Here is a 17,494-nt window from a genome sequence, read left to right on the forward strand (position 1 = left end):
CACGTTTGTCAGTTTACAAAAACATTATTATAATTAGTATTTTTCCCAGCTGAAATGTAGGATGGAATCTGAACTGTCTATCTCAATGCCATAGCATAGTAATTCATTAAGATTTCTTTGATGAAATCTGATATTAGAACGACTATTAGAAAGGCTCCTCTGAGTGATGACTAATGTCGAATCAGAAGGTTTTCGGCACATCAGTAACCTATTAAATGCGATTGGTTCAATCATTACTCACCAGATTTGTATTAATAGGCCAGTCCCTCACTCTGTCAGGTGTAATCTCATCTCTTTCATGCTGGTGCATTCCCCATCTATCTACTGAGTTACAATGAAACAATCTACATCTCCACCATCAATCACATCTCCATCTCAAACTGTGGTCATCAACAATGCTGCAGACATCAGCGTGATCACTGTCTACTTTGTGATAGTCATCGGCATTGGACTGTGGGTAAGGATTTACTCCCTCAAACTTTTGGAATTATTTTCTACTTGCAAATTTTTCCTTGTGCGGAATGTGTAACACAATTGGCCATATTTTAATTCAATATTTATTCTCCATTTCTCTTCCTGAAGATCTGATCAGCCTGGCTCATTATTGGATCCAGTAAAACTACTGTAATTTTGGGCTAACTTCTTGGTTCTCTGCATTGAAACCGTTTCACTCTGCCAGCCAGATGCAAGTAAGAATATTAGAAGTTGAAACAGAAGTAGGCTATTAGGATCTTGGTGCCTGCTCTGTAATTGAATAAGATCATGAATGATTATGTATCTCAGCTTCACTTAGCTGCACTAACCTCCATACACCTTAATTTGCTTAATATGTTAACAACCTTTCCATTTCTGTCTTGAATCTACTCAACAACTGAGCCTCGTGAGTCTTCTTGGGTGGTGAATGCAAAGATTCTCATTTAAATGGTTAATCCCGTAATTTGAAACTGACCCCTAGTTCAGTATAGTTTAAGAAAGAACTGCAGATGCTGGAAAAGTCGAAGGTAGACAAAAACGCTGGAGAAACTCAGCGGGCGAGGCAGCGTCTATGGAGCGAAGGAATAGGCGACGTTTCGGGTCGAGACTGAAGAAGGGTCTCGACCCGAAACGTCACCTATTCCTTCGCTCCATAGATGCTGCCTCACCCGCTGAGTTTCTCCAGCATTTTTGTCTACCTAGTTCAGTGTACCTTAGTTTGGGTAAACATCATCTACAAGATGTCTGCCCAATCTCCAGATAATGCAAACTGGTTTGCTTAACCTCTCTTCATAAAACCAACCTATTATTTCAGGAGACACAAGAGACAGCAGATGCTGGAATATTGAGTAAAACACAAAGTCCTTGAGGAACTCAGCTGGTCAGGGAACATTTGCCGAAGGAATAGACAGGCGACGTTTTGGGTCGGGACCCTTCTTCACCTGTTCATTCCTTCACCAGATGCTGGCTGTCCTGCTGAGTTCCTCCAGCACTGTGTGTTTTCCATCATTTCAGGAAATGATCTGGGTATGATTTCCATTCTGCGCGATATTGAAAAACAGATGCACCGGCCACACTGTCTGCAGACTTACTGCTCAATTAGGAGTGGAATAGTGGAATACTATTCCACTCCCAACACTGGGATACAGTTCCACTGCTCCCATTGGGGATTTTATATCCTGTAGTTCCACATTAGAATCCATGTTCATGCCCAGTAACAAGAACGGTTCTATTGCTCATGCAGTAGTGTAAGAGTACAGTATGGCTGCCTCTTCCTGAGGTACTTCCCACCGTTCCACATTGGGGTACTTGTAACCCACGTCCAATAGTCCTTTAGTACCATACTAGATTACTGTCTTCGTGCTGTACCATTCCTTTGTCTGATAGTGAAGTACAGATCTTCTGATCTATCCGGGTTCTGTTTTGGGGTGCAGTTACAGCGTCACAGCGAGTAAAATTCCATTCTAATTGATATTCTTCCACTGTACTTAATTGAATACTGTTCCACTGCACATTACTAGATGCTGTTATACTGCCACCTACAGTGTACATTTCCGCTGCTCTTTACTGCATACTGTTTCACTGCCCCTTGCTGGGTGCATTTCCACTTCTCTTCATTGGGCACAGTTCCAGTGCCCATTACTGTGTACATTTCAACTGTCTCTTACTGAGGTTCAGATCAATAGACCCTGACTGGGTACAGTTCCAATTTCACATACAAGGCACAATTTCACTGCCTCTTACAGACTCCATGCTCCTGAATCAAATAAGGAAGTTCCACTACCCCTTACTAGCTTCTGTTACACTGCCTTTTTATGGTTACAGTTCCACTACCATTACATGTTATAATACTACTCTCCTCCATTGTGGGGTATTGTTCTGCTTCATCTTGGTTGGAAGTCCATCACCTCTTAATGGCTGCTATGAGTCTGAGCAAGGCCTAAGGTATGAGCCCAGACAACCTACTGTCTCCGCCTCTTCCTTTCTTACCCCCCCCCCCCCCCCCACTCCCCACTCCACATCAGTCTGAATAAGGGTCTCGACCCGAAACGTCGCCTATTCCTTCGCTCCATAGATGCTGCCTCACCTGCTGAGTTTCTCCAGCATTTTTGTCTACCCAGAATTCTTAACGTCCGTATAATTGAACCCTTGGGAAAGATACCTAGGTCCTCTATTATCAGAGCAATTTGCAGCAGTCGAATCTTTTGTAGGGATTATATGCCCTTTAGATGTAACCTAACTAATTTACGTTGATGATTACAGCTATGTTCAGAATAAACTGTGGATTTATTTTTAGCGGAAGCCATGGGCTCACTCCACCTACCTCCTGTTGGCCAATTGGAATAATGTTCCCTTCCTGTTTTAGGGTTGTACTTTAGTAACTGAGGGACCAATCCTGGGTCTGTTCTGATCCTTTTCATTTTACCTGAGGTGTATGGTTAAAACACACACTATATGAAGTGCCTGGATTGCACCCTATTTCTACAATTGACCTCAATGTCTTTGGTAAAAATCGGCCAGGTATTTTGCTCCTGGTCAGTTATAGTAATGCCTACTCTGTGAACGAGGGCATCAGAGAAGGGCAGGGTTTAAGCACCAATGATTCTCCTCACAGCAAACATCTCACTCTTGTTCTTTGGCCAATGGGTGTCCTCTTGAATGAGATTGTGGAAGGCACCCATCACCTATAGAATCCATTGCAGCAATGATCCATCCTCTCCAGAAATGGCTAGAAAATCAGAGGAAAGCATTTGGAAAAGCTTCAACCAATACTTTGGTACCAGTTGAGTGAGATTTTGTGAATTGATTTTAACATCAAGCAAACTTTGCAGGGCTAATCCTGAAGCTGCAATTCCTGTGCATATCTGGTCACGGCTACATGGATTGAAGGAGGCATGTCAAATTATTCAATTTTTATGCCAGATGGAATGTAAATGCAGTTTCATTTGGACCCTCTTTTGGATTTTGTACCAGCAATATTTTATGAACCCTCTTTAATCATGAATTTAAAAAAAACTTGAAACTAGTGAGTAACTTGGTAAGTGCATAGGAAGGAACTGCAGATGCTGGTTTACACTGAAGGCAGACACAAAATGCTAGAGTAAAGCATCTGTGGAAAGAAAAATGGTTAATTGGATCCAACCCTTATCTGAATTCATAGTGTAGTGAGTCAGCTCTGACCACACTATTGGCTGTTGGTGCTGAACTGATTAGAATATTCAAGTGTAGTACAAAGGCATCCTCAATGTTTGTCAATATCTATAGTATCCTGGGATCTTGTTGATGATATTAGCTCCCTTATGCATTGCATAATAGTTATTTTGTACACTATTCCCCTCAGAATTGGTTGACAATGTGCTTCATGTAAGTGTACACCTTGCACCTTACCAATGCAGCAACATGTTGACATTTGTTGGGATTAAAAATTGAAACAGATCTGTTCATTTTAGAGCATGGTGGGATCTTTCACAATGGGGGATCCAAGAACAAAATATAAAAGATCCCTGCAATAATTGCAAGAGAACAATATCTGACAAAGAGCTCTGATATTTATTGATTTTCAATGTAATAATGTTAGTGTTTACTACAAGGTAGACAAAAATGCTGGAGAAACTCAGCGGGTGAGGCAGCATCTATGGAGCAAAGGAAATAGGCAACGTTTCGGGCTGAAACCCTTCTTCAGACCCGAAACGTTGCCTATTTCCTTCGCTCCATAGATGCTGCCTCACACGCTGAGTTTCTCCAGCATTTTTGTCTACCTTCGATTTTCCAGCATCTTCAGTTCCTTCTTAAACAAAAGTGTTTACTACAAGGTCAGAACAACTAAAGTGAAAAGGAAGTAAAAAAATTGTTGAAAGAATCCCCTAAATCTTTCAGCAGCACAGGGGTTAACAATTGAAGTTATTACTGAATAGATAGGACACGGTTTATGAGTAGAGCATCATCAATCTACATTTCAGAATATTCCATCTGACCCTCGAAGAGTTCACAGAGCAGAGAGGTCAAAGGTCCCACAAATAATTACAAGGGAACATTACTGAGGAATTTTAATTGCTCCTCATTTAGCACAGTTGGCCATGTAAGCTAAAGATTCAAGAGAATTTTTGCATCAAATACTTTGTTTATTTAGTTTATTGACTGGAACAGGCCAATGCTTTGGAAGAAGTCCAGCAGAACAGTTCATGTGATCTGATATAAAAGCCAGTAAATAAAAATGCTTAGGAAAGAACTGCAGATGCTGGTTTAAATCGAAGGTAGACACAAAATGCTGGAGTAACTCAGCTGGGACAGGCAGCATCTCTGGAAAGAAGGAATGGGTGACGTTTCGGGTTGAGACCCTTCTTCAGACTAAAATAAATGATATAAATCAAAATAAATAAATACATTCGGAGCAAATAAAAATGCTCCTCTTGTTTGAAGCTATTTCTACCAGAGATAGCCTAAACATTGCCAGGAAGATGGCATTAGCATTGGAGAATAGAAAAGCCACAAAATTATGTGAGGGTTTCCAAGAAGTACAGTAACATGTATTAAATTAACACAAGCACAACTGGAACTGAAGGAACTGTTTCTCTAAAACAAAGAAGTTTGTTTCCTATTCTTTATTCATCCTTTCACTTCTAGAATATTTACTGTTTTGAACATTCACCTCAATCACTCAGTTTTGCCAGCTGTTGCAAACTGCCCAAGGCAAGCACGATTACCTGCTCTTCGAAAAATTGAATACAATCTGATTTGTTGTCTATACATCTTGTTTATATTTTATTTAGTCCATGTTCAAGACCAACCGTGGAACAGTGGGCGGGTACTTCTTGGCCGGGAGGAACATGAAATGGTACACTGTAAGCGACTGCTATTTTATTGATTTAATTTATTTGATAGCAGCTTATTAAATTATAGTAACTGCATTGTCAGAAATCTGACATCTTAAGGAAGCTAAAATTACCTTTGTGTTCATTCATGAAGATGCCACTGTTAAGCAATAGGTCGCAGTTGACAGACAAGTCACAGTCTAAATACATGAACATATAAATGGTTTAGATTGAATCAAAGTCTATAAGCAGCAGGAATTTGACTTTATGCTTTATGATTGCAAGCAGCAACAGGTAGCTTTTAAGCTGATTTGGACAAACCAGAAATTTCTCAATTATATTGGATTAATTGGCCTGTTACGTAATCGCTGCAGGCTCAAAATAGCCTCAACGTGTATAGAGCACAATACTTTTGTTTTGACAACTAATTGTCCATTCTTGCATTAGAAATAAGTTTTAAGGACTTTTTCAGCGGCAAAAAAATCTCACTTTCTCAATTGCATTTCCAGGTTGGAGCCTCGCTTTTTGCCAGTAACATTGGAAGTGGCCACTTTGTTGGTTTGGCAGGCACAGGGGCAGCAAATGGGTTGGCAGTCGGTGGCTTTGAGTGGAATGTAAGTACAATGAGACAATTCAAAGACATTTAACATTTTAGGAACCTTGACTGGATCACTGGGATTCCATTTTCCTAAAGATGGGCCTCTTCATATATCCTGGTCAACTTGACACAAGTTCTGTCCTGATGCTGGATCCCGTCCGCACTCAGATACTGACTTGAGGTTGATGAAGGGTCTCGACCTAAAAAGTTGCCCATTCATTCCTTCCCCTGATGCCACCTGACCTATTGAGTTCCTCCAGCACTTTATGCTTTGTTCAAGATTCCAGCATCTGCAGTTTCTTGTGTCTCCATTTTACTGCTCCATTGCAAATCTCCTCAAACTATGCCTACTCTGAAGAAGTTCCAGGTGCGGCAGAGGTTCACCTGCACCTCCTCCAACCTCATCTATTGCATCCACTGCTCTAGGTGTCAGCTGCTCTACATCGGTAAGACCAAGCGTAGGCTTCACCCAACACCTCCGCTCGGTTCGCAATAACCAACCTGATCTTCTGGTGGCTCAGTATTTCAACTCCCCCTCCCATTCCGAATCCGACCTTTCTGTCCTGGGCCTCCTCCATGGCCAGAGTGAGGTCCACCGTAAATTGGAGGAGTAGCATCTCATATTTCGCTTGGGTAGTTTACACCCCAGCGGTATGAACATTGACTTCTCCAATTTTAGGTAGTCCCTGCTTTCTCCTTCTTTCCCCTCCCCTTCCCAGCTCTCCCACAGCCCACTGTCTCTGCCTCTTCCTTTCTTCTTCCTGCCCCCTCCGCCTCCACATCAGTCTGAAGAAGAGTTTCGACCCGAAACGTCACCTATTTCCTTCGCTCCATAGATGCTGCCTCACCCGCTGAGTTTTTCCAGCATTTTTGTCTACCTTCAATTTTCCAACATTTTCCTTCTTAAACAACTGAAGAAGTTCTCCTCCTCTCTCTGACAGGGGTTCTGTGAGACCCCCTAACACTGCTCCTCCACTGTGATTCCCACTGCTCTCCCGCTGTTCAGGTCTGAAGAAGGAACACAACCAAAAACGTTCCCTTTCAAACCTTTTCCCAGATACTCCTGAACCCTTCAACACTTTAGGCCTTGTTCAAGATTACAGCACCTGCAGTTTCTAGTGTATTTATTATCCTACTCTCATCAATTATCTTTGCATCTTCTATATTCATTTATTTAGACCCTGAGGAATCAGATGCATACATCCCATGTCAATTGGATATGGCGCCTTTGATGAAACTTGTTTAAAGTTTGTCACCACATAGCTGCTTCTTTAGACTTTAGACTTTACTTTAGACTCTGGAGGTACAGCGCAGCCCGCCGTGCCGACCAGCGATCACCCCGTACACTAGCACTATCCTACACACTGATGACAATTTTCAATTTCACCAAAGCCATTCCTTCCCCATCTGCTTGAACCCATTTTCCCCCTAAAAGCATCACATTCCTGAGTTTTTCTCCCCTTTTTCAAGTGACAATCAATTCATACATGGTATCACCTAATCATAATTCTTCTGGTTTGTTCACCAAAGTCATACGCAGGGACACTAGTTCTGGTTTACTTGGTGCAAGATCGAAGATCTACGGATTCTTGGAACACAACAGGAACCAGTATAGACTCATATTGACATAATCCTCCCTCATGTTCACACCAACTTTAGTGATGTCTTGTACTCTGTCCCCTTCTCATAACTCTCTTGGTCGACAAAATGTGGAATGATCTGTCATATTTAACATTGGGATTTGTTTCCCACAGGCCTTGTTTATTGTGCTACTTCTGGGTTGGCTTTTTGTTCCAGTGTACCTGACAGCTGGGGTAAGTATGAGACTATTTCAAATGAACTGTTTCAGCAGTTGTTTCAGACAGCTATTAGATGATACATGGAAATATGCAAATTACAAATGACAGGTATAGGAATATTATATACAATATGTAGTATGTACTATATACAAAAATATATACCAAGATGCAAAAATCAAATATCAGAGGGCATAGATTTAAGGTGAGAGGGGCAAAGTTTAAAGGAGATGATCGGAGAAACTTACACAGAGGGTGGTGAGTGCCAGGAACATGCTGCCAGGGTTGGTGGTTAAGGCGGATACGATAGTGGCATTTACGAGAATTTTGGATATGCGGGGGATGGAGGGATATGAATTATGCGCAGGTAGATAAGAGCTGGTCTTGGCATCATGTTCGGCATATACACTCTGGGCCAAAGGGCCTGATCTTGTGCTGCACTGTTCTCTTTCTATGTTCTAATCTTTCTCCTGAGGATTGATTCAAACGCAATCTCAAAAATGGGAGGACACTATACCCAACACATTGTGTCACCTAGGGTTCTGAAGCTGCATTCAATGCTGGATTTCATAAGTGAAAAGATAGTGGGGTTAATATGGATTTTAATTCTTGTGAGTGAAAATAATTGAGCAGCATTTCATATAGATTTTCTCTTTGTAATTCGCAGCAATTTCAAAATATTGATCTCATCCCTTGTACATATCATCATGTAGTCAAAAATAAAGGTGACATTTGGTTCATTTGAATGTTTCTGGGAAATTATTTTCCTGTGTAATCAAATACTGGCTTAGGTTTTTAACTTTGAATTTGTTGATTCAGTAACTAGGCAAAAATGCTTGGACATTATTTGATAATTCCACCTGTGCCTTTTCCCAGGTCATCACCATGCCACAGTACCTAATGAAAAGGTTCGGAGGAAACCGAATTAGACTGTACCTCTCCCTCATTTCTCTCTTCCTTTACATATTTACCAAGATTTCGGTAAGTATCTCATCATGTGCACATGGCATTCAGGCAGGTCTCCGATGTGACACCTGCTCATAAAAGTTGTTCTTATGGGGAAATGTATTCTTTAAGAATGCCCGATAGTCAAACGCTGTTTATGAAAGGATTTCCAGGATACCAGAAGGGTTAAGGTTCTCATTGGGAAGACTCCTGTTAATTGATGTTTATTTACTGATGGTGATATGTTGTATTTTCGCTGACAGGTGGACATGTTCTCTGGAGCAGTTTTCATCCAACAAGCTTTGGGGTGGAACATCTATGTTGCAGTAATTGCATTGCTGATTATTACTTGTATCTACACTGTCTCAGGTAGGCACTAAAGATCAGACAGAGGAATATTGAGTTTACATGAAGCATTCTGTAGGCTGCCACTCCAGAAAATGGACAATACAAATTGTGATTAGTTAAGATGTCAGAGGGAGGATTAGAGGGTAGATTGGGGAAGATTAGCTACTAGGGCCCTGTGAGGTTTGGTAGTTCAGGGAGAATGGACCATGATTGGGCGATAGCTGTTGCGGGTTTGTCATTAATAGATGATCAGTCGGGATGAGAAGGGGAATGGTCAGGAAGAGGAATTGATCATTGGAAGGGAAGTCGGTAGTTGGTGGGGTATTGGCACTTGGTTGTTGGTGGTACTGGGAGGGTCTAGATTGAGAAAGCAGATTGATGGAGTTATTGGTGAAGTAATATTGACAGATCACTAGTCTGGATTGGATTAGGTCAGTAGGTTTGGTGGGGCTGGGCAAGGGTGACACTTGGTGAACTTCACTACCAGGTTTGGGGGATGGAACTGGGACACAAGGACGTGTTTGATTAGTATATTACTTAAAGAGGCAACCATGAGATGAGATTATAGAAGTGGCTCAGAACCTTTTCAGGCAAGGCCCATATGTGATTGCACATATCCATGTCCTTCCTTCATTATTGCATATGTTGCATTTGAAATCTGGAATGTAAATCAAGGACTCTGTGCATTACACAGAGAGTTTCAGTTTACCTTTTATTTTTCATTCTGTAGTGCACAGAAGCACGTCAGTACTTGGTCTAACCTCTGGGTAGTTATGTCCCCCATTCCTCTTCTCTTCTCCTCACCAATAGGATGATCCCACTGTAATGCTGATGTCACCATTGATGGAAAGAACCAGATGTAGCATCTTCATGAAATGAATGATAAACTTCTGCAGTATTTCCAGAATGATAATCTGTTCCAGTCAATAAACTAACATCTTAATGAGGGTCATTGGCATGATGTTCTTCTTTAATTTTTAGCTTACGCTGGTATTTGTGCTAAGTGTCCGGGAAATTAAAATTCCTCAATAATATAGTTATTCTTTTGACCTTTGACTCTTGCACTCTGCCAGGATTTTCTGGATCAAATGGAATATTCTGAAATGCTACTGATAATGCTTTTACTCATAAATTAAGTACGCTACTTGCCATCCTGGTAATAAATTGCACGTTTAACCTTTAAGCTGTAAGAACATTTGAGATAACTGCAGAATTCTAGGGTTTTTTTCTTTCGAGGTCAATTCTTTTTTATGGCTGAGCAAACTTGGAATGGAAATCAAATAATTCTACATAAACTTCAAGAAAACTGTTCAAAATTTATAATACCTCTAATGTGATCTCCTCTACAAATAGGCAAGCCAAAGAGATATAGGGTCAGCACTTCAGGATACTCCTTTGTTCAATCCACAAGGGTGACTCCGAGCTTACAGTGCCTGTCACTTTAATTCTTCCAATCACTCTCACTCTTTAAGGCCAGTAGATAGGCCTGTACGGTGAACTTTTGTAACTTTGTCGGTGCCAAATCGTGGCGACACTTGTGTACTGCCTAGTTGAGGTCTGCTACATGATTTTACTGGGATGTATGCAAATCAAAGCATTTCACTGTACCTAGGTTGACTATTGTTGAATTGTGGAACGGGCAATCCTCATTCACTCCCTGACTCTTTCATGCTCTGTGACTAATGAACGTATACGATCTAGATGCCGCCTCAGTCATAAAGGATGGTGACAGGTGATGTAATATTGTGGTGGGAGTGGGATGGGGAAGAGGGAGGGTAGGTGCCCAATGGGAAAATACTAGAGTGATTTCTGCAGGGCCATTTGATCTCGTCCTGTGCAGTAGGTTGTTGGAGAGAGAGAGACATATTATCTCCCCAGTATCTCAAATACCCTCTCACCCACAGGGAAACTCAATAGCAGACAATTGGCAAACAATAGCAGATAGTTGGCAAATCAAATATTAAGAAGATTTGAGTGATTTAATAAGGTTCTCCTCAGCAGTGGAGCCTCAAGAATCGTGGTCCGAGATGGAAGAGGAGAACCATTTAGCAAAGATGCATCATCCCTTGAAAGGTTGAGGATGATCAATACAATACAATACAATACAATACAATACAATACAATACAATTCAATTTATTGTCATTTGGACCCCTTGAGGTCCAAACGAAATGCCGTTTCTGCAGCCATACATTACAAACAAATAGACCCAAGACACAACATAATTTACATAAACATCCATCACATCGCTGTGATGGAAGGCCAAAAAAACTTATCTCTCCACTGCACTCTCCCCCCCGATGTCAGAGTCAAAGTCAAAGATCAATAGGAAATGTAGGGATTGCACAGTGGAAAAGGCACATGTCCTGTTTTTGTGTAATATCTGTTTATCTTTGGTTGCAGGAGGCCTGGCTGCATTGATGTACACGGACACAGTACAGACATTTGTGATCATCGCTGGAGCTTTTGTGCTGATGGGATACTGTAAGAAGGTCATCCTTTATACCTTGCAGATAAGAAAGACTTACAAATTTGCCCTCTTCCCCTCAGTGCTTCACCAAGCTTTAACTATAAATGACTGAGCCAACTAGACTAGGAAGGGCCCAGGCCCTGCACTGATCTCAGAAAGGGTAAGCGATTGGCTCCATTGTGATCTCAGTGTTCCTGGGTTAGCAAAGCCCTTCTAATCAGTATCAAGTAACTGCTCCTGGAAAGTACATGTGTGGATTTGAGTTTGGACCCAATGATGATGTCTTCTACTATGGTGACTTTCTGGCAGTAACTGTATGGATCAGGTATAAGAGAACATCTGGTTCTTATGAGGTAGTGGAGAGGACAAGAGATGAGAAGACACCCACTTCTCATACCAGACATGAAGAATGCTGAATTGTTCTTGTTATTGTACATTTCCTTTCTTACAAATCTTATGTGTATTTTCTCTTTATGATTTTGCCCAGCATCTTGGGTGTGGTAATAATGAAAGCAGCGATTTGTTATCTAGTGTCACAAAGTGCCCCAAAAGAGGTTATTAAAAAAAAATAGAGCACTTGGGATTGGCCGTAATGTACTTAAATAAATTGAGAAATGGTCAAAGGACAGAATACAGAGAGTTGGAATAAAGATCTTGAGACATAGGAGCAGAATTAGGCCATTAGGCCCATGGAGTCTGCTCCGCCATTCGATCGTGGCTGATTTTTTTCCCCTCTCAACCCCATTCTCCTGTCTTTTCCCCATAACCTTTGACACCCAAACAAATCAAAAACTATCAATCTCCGCTTCAAGAATATCCAAAGACTTGGCCTCCACCACCAATAAATTCCACAGATTCACCACTCTCCGGTTAAGTTCTTCCTTGGGGTGAAAGGATGATGTAAAGTTGGGAACCGAGAACTAGCAGGGATTGGGAATCAGTGTGTGTAAGGACAAGTCAATCATCTAGTAGAATAATTGACGTTACCAAATCCAAGCATGAATGGATGGCAAATAGGCTAAAGGATGCAAATCAAGTTACTGCTGAGGAATTTATGGTAGAGTGAGGCAGTCTATTGAGAGGATGCCTTAGGTTTAATGTTGTGATCATTACTGTTTCTAAAGTACATAAATGGTGCGAATATAATCATTTTATTCAGTTGCTTAACTTTTATAAACAATAAAGGGCAGAGGCAGCTCAGAATATGTGAAGAAATTGAATAAAATACGCTGGTGATCAGAGAACCTGCAGATGAATGTGTCTGTGTATACATTTAAATGCTGCACATAGCATGGATAACAGACAGATTCTAATGATGTTGTTTCAAGAGACACACCAATGCTGAGCATAATCAGCGAAGGCATCAGAACATTGAACTACATTGTCTGAACTGTGGGATATCAAGTAAAGTAGAAGTAATCAAACTTTATGGTGCTAAGGTAACATCTTCGATTTTATATTCAATTCTTGTTGCCAAGTAACAAGACATTTAAGTATAGGAGGCATGAGTGAAAGGAAATATGAATGTGATCTCTGGAGAATGTCAGGATTCTTCAAACTATTAAGTAATCTGACAAGTAATTTTACAGAGATTAATTCATACAGTTGATATTAGAAAGAATACAAATATATTATATATTTAAATTTAGTAGTACTGGATCAAGGTCACAAAAAGTGATAATTGTGGAATAAACTTCCAGGGTGCTGGAGGTGGAATACAGAAGGAAGTAGGGCTCTAGGATCTTTATTAATGGTTTAATTAAATGGATTTGATGAGTAAGGGTGTTAGGGGTTATGGGGAGAAGGCAGGAGAATGAGGATGAGAGCAAAAGATAGATCAGCCATGATTAAATGGCCGAGTAGACATGATGGGCCGAATGACCTAATTCTGCTCCTAAAACCTATGAACGTGTCAGAGGCGTTCGTCTCCTGTAATTACTTTGCAAATTTCCCATTAATGCATTGATTTCTTTTTTGCTTCTCACAGCTTTCCATGAAGTTGGGGGCTATCAGGCATTGTTTGCCAAGTACAAGGATGCCGTGCCAATTCTTCATGATTCAATAGATCCTTCCCGCTATAACATCTCTGACAAGTGCTATCTTCCTCGTGCTGACGCATTCAATCTTCTGCGAGATGCAGTCAGTGGCGACTTACCCTGGCCAGGATTGATCTTTGGTATAACCATCATTGGAGTTTGGTTCTGGTGCAGTGATCAGGTAAGTTGCTGAGTAGCCAATATGACTTTGATCCCCAGGCCTCAACAAATTATTTCCTTTTAGAAACCTCTCCACAAGCATCCGTATACGTCTGCCCTTTCACCTATGGATTTAAATAATTGGTGTGACTGTTGGTGTGTACACTGTTAAATAATTGGTGTGTACACTGTTCTTTCCTAAAATAATGGAATCAATCTTTCAATTCTTCACTGACAATATATTATTAGGCTTCAGGCAATAACAGACTTGTCCCTATGATACAATCAGATGCATGCCCAAGAAGTGAAGCATCAAGTTATATCTAAGAGGAGGAGATCGGATGTGAGTAGGAGGGGGAATAACGAAGATGATGGAAGATATAATCAATGAGTTTTCATGAGATAATGGACCCGAATGACAAACAGAATAGTGCTATTAATGGTGATTATCCATTTCCCTTCACAGATGCTGCAACCTGCTGAGTTCCTCTAGCAGGTACACAAAATTGCTGGGGAAACTCAGCGGGTGCAGCAGCATCTATGGAGCGAAGGAAATAGGCGACGTTTCGGGCCGAAACCCTTCTTCAGACTTCTCCGAGTTCCTCTAGCAGATTGTTTTTGCTTTAAATTTAGACTGTCTACTTCAGATATTTCTCCCATTTAAAAAAAAATATGCATCTCTTCCAGGTCATCATCCAACGATGCTTAGCTGCTAAGAACCTGACACACGTGAAGGCTGGTTGTGTTCTATGTGGTTACATAAAGTTGTTGCCCATGTATCTGATGGTCTTGCCTGGCATGATCAGTCGAATTCTATACCCAGGTAAGTTTTCTTTATCAAATGGCTATTTATTCCATGCATGAACATTTCTGTGAGGAAACATGAAAACTAAAAATGCTACAGATTATTGCTGAGGCCTTCCCTCAGGTTAGCACTCAGCTGGATTAGTGTGGTGTAGATTGGTTCAAGAACCTGATAGTGACCGGAGATGAGGGTGGAAGTTGAAGGGCGTTAATTAGCCAGTGAGGTGAACGGTAATAAAATGGGGGTAATTGCTCAGAGTGCTCTATCTGGTCAAGCAATATTTATGTGACAAAGAGTTTTATTCTTTCCAGCATGTCAATCAATAGTTGATTAAAATTTGGGATAATACTAAATGGTATTCATTATAAGGAGTTAATTTGGGACATTTTTTGAAACAGCAATGCAGTTCATTCTAAAGAGCTTCCATTTTGTCCCGTAGATGAGGTTGCATGTGTTGTGCCAGAGGAATGTGAGAAGATATGTGGCACTCCAGTTGGTTGCTCGAACATTGCCTACCCAAAGCTGGTGGTTGCCCTGATGCCCAAGGGTAAACAATCTGTTTCACTGTAACCAAGCTACAAATAGCTCAAATTGTATTCCCCCCTCTCCCTGAAGCTTCTCTGTGTTCAATTTAGAATTTATCTCACCAATTCCTCTGACTGTTGCTGCTCTCTTTTCACCTGCATGGATGCTGACTGCCCTCTGGTATATTACCTGTACCTTGCGTAAGGGAAATTAATTCATTGAAAGAGAAATCATAATGGATCACGATTCCATATCAATCAATTGCAAAACATACAGCACTTTCCCACAGTGGTCTATGAGCATTGATCATAACCCTACCACAGCCGCATTGGAGCCAATTGCAACCTTAAGTAAGGTAGTTATCCCTCCCTGCCACTCACTGCATGATAGAGTACTACTCAATCGTAAATAAGTGTGCTCAACTTCTCATTTCAACTCAGAGATCTCCTTCAGTTCTTAAGGGACTCTTTACATCACTCCACTCCTCCCTTAATACTTCAGTATTAAAATCCAAATTTGGTGCTATGATTTTAATATTTCTTTATTTCTATTATCTTCACCTACTTTTTACATTTTAATCCTGTGCCTTGCCTTTAATTTGGTGTAGAATGCCACTGTTTTTGGAGACTAATCATCTTAGCTCTACAATGTGAGTTGCTCAGGTTAGAGTCCTAGGCTCACCCATCTCCAGCTGACTCACTGATGGTCATAGATAGACACAAAATGCTGGAGTAACTCAACGGGACAGGCATCATCTCTGGAACTTTTTACATTTTAATCCTGAGCCTTGTCTTTAATTTGAGAGAGAATGCCACTGTTGTTGGAAACTAATCATCTTATCTCCAGAGATCTCTTTGATCCAGAGATGCTGCCTGTCCTGCTGAGTTACTCCAGCATTTTGTGTCTGTCTTCAGTGTAAATCTGCACCTGCAATTCCTTCCAACACCACTGATGGCCATCATTAGATCATAATAATAATAATAATAATAATATATTTTATTGTCATTGCACACAAGTGCAACGAGATTTGGTATGCAGCTTCCATCCGATGTCATAACTTAAATAACTAATACAATTTAGATTTAGATACCCCGAGAACATGGTTTGTAAAAAGAACATTGGGAAAGGTACTTTTCTTTCATTTCAAGAGTTACAACTGAATTATGGACTGCACTCAAATAATTTTTTCAGATATCTACAAATTAGAGATTATGTTAAATCTAATACACAAGTTTACAAGAATAGGGAATCAGAAATTCTTGATGAGTGTCTGAACAAGCATCCTAATACTGAAAAACTAATAGCTTATATTTATAACACCCTACTAAATAACGAGGTACCACCGACCGAACTACATAGATACAAATGGGAAATTGAAATAGGTCATCCTATCACGAAAGATATGTGGGACGAAAGTTTACAACAAATACATCAATGTTCATTAAATGCCAGACATATTTTAATACAATTCAAGGTCTTACATAGACTACACTTCTCTAAAATAAAACTAAATAGAATTTTCCCACAAATCTCTCCTATTTGTGATAAATGTCTACATTTAGAGGCTAATTTAACACATACTTTTGCAAACTGTATAAAACTTAAACATTTCTGGACAGATATTTTTGAAATAACTTCAAAAGTTATTAATACAAAACTGGACCCAGACACAAAATTAATAATACTTGGAATATCAGAACAAAGCTTAACACTCACAACAAACCAAAGAAACTTCCTCAATTACAGTATAATAACCGGAAAAAAATTAATATTAAAATTTTGGAAAGGCCCTACAACCCCCACAATCAAAATGTGGATTACGGAAATGTCGGAGACCCTATACTTAGAAAGAATTAGACTTGTCTTAATGGACAAACAAGATCTTTTCCATAAAATTTGGGCTCCATTCATTAACTATCTGAAGGGATAGACTGGCACAGCACGAGGACCCAGCTGAAACTTGAACTCAGGAACAGATGAAAAACTATACTCTATACTTTATAACCTACGAACCTATCTCCATTGATGTATTACAGGTAACCCATTCCACCTTCCTTGTTTTTCTGTTGTGTTTTTTTTTTTTTTTTTTTTTTTTTTTTTGCTTCCTCTTTTATTTGTAACTTTCTACCCTCTCTTTTTCTCGCTTTCTATAAAAAATAAAAATACTAGAAGCAGAAGTAATTGATAATGGAAAATTTTAATAATGTATGACTGATGTATATGAAAAGTTTTTTTTCTACTATAATATGTAATTACATTGTATAATATGTCTACTTCTAATAAATAAATAAAAAAAATAAAAAAAAAACAGTAAAACAGTCAAAACAGTCAAAACAGACTAAAGTGCAGATGTGTCCAAAGTAGGGTCTTTGGCTGGGAACCATCACATTCTGTTGTATTTGCAACTCCACAAATAATGAGGCCACTCGTCTTTGCATACAGTAAGACCCGGACATCATTTCAGGCATGAGCTTATGAATGGCAGGTAATATCTGCACCACAGTGACATTAGATGCAATTAGGTGCATG

General features: G+C 40.1%; 1 protein-coding gene across 1 annotated transcript in view; it reads left to right on the plus strand.

Annotated features, from left to right (window-relative positions):
- LOC116989016 (sodium/glucose cotransporter 2-like) overlaps nucleotides 1-17,494 on the plus strand; it is a 38,300-nt gene that overhangs the window by 6,473 nt on the left and 14,333 nt on the right. The window contains exons 2-10 of the mRNA XM_033046131.1: nucleotides 5,244-5,315; nucleotides 5,795-5,899; nucleotides 7,638-7,697; nucleotides 8,556-8,660; nucleotides 8,888-8,993; nucleotides 11,374-11,454; nucleotides 13,428-13,657; nucleotides 14,323-14,458; nucleotides 14,880-14,987. Coding sequence (XP_032902022.1) covers nucleotides 5,247-5,315; nucleotides 5,795-5,899; nucleotides 7,638-7,697; nucleotides 8,556-8,660; nucleotides 8,888-8,993; nucleotides 11,374-11,454; nucleotides 13,428-13,657; nucleotides 14,323-14,458; nucleotides 14,880-14,987 — 1,000 coding nt within the window. The 5' untranslated portion in view covers nucleotides 5,244-5,246. The remainder of the gene's footprint in view (nucleotides 1-5,243; nucleotides 5,316-5,794; nucleotides 5,900-7,637; nucleotides 7,698-8,555; nucleotides 8,661-8,887; nucleotides 8,994-11,373; nucleotides 11,455-13,427; nucleotides 13,658-14,322; nucleotides 14,459-14,879; nucleotides 14,988-17,494) is intronic.

This window comes from Amblyraja radiata, chromosome 28 (assembly GCF_010909765.2).
Source record: "Amblyraja radiata isolate CabotCenter1 chromosome 28, sAmbRad1.1.pri, whole genome shotgun sequence".
NCBI classification, from domain to species: domain Eukaryota; kingdom Metazoa; phylum Chordata; class Chondrichthyes; order Rajiformes; family Rajidae; genus Amblyraja; species Amblyraja radiata.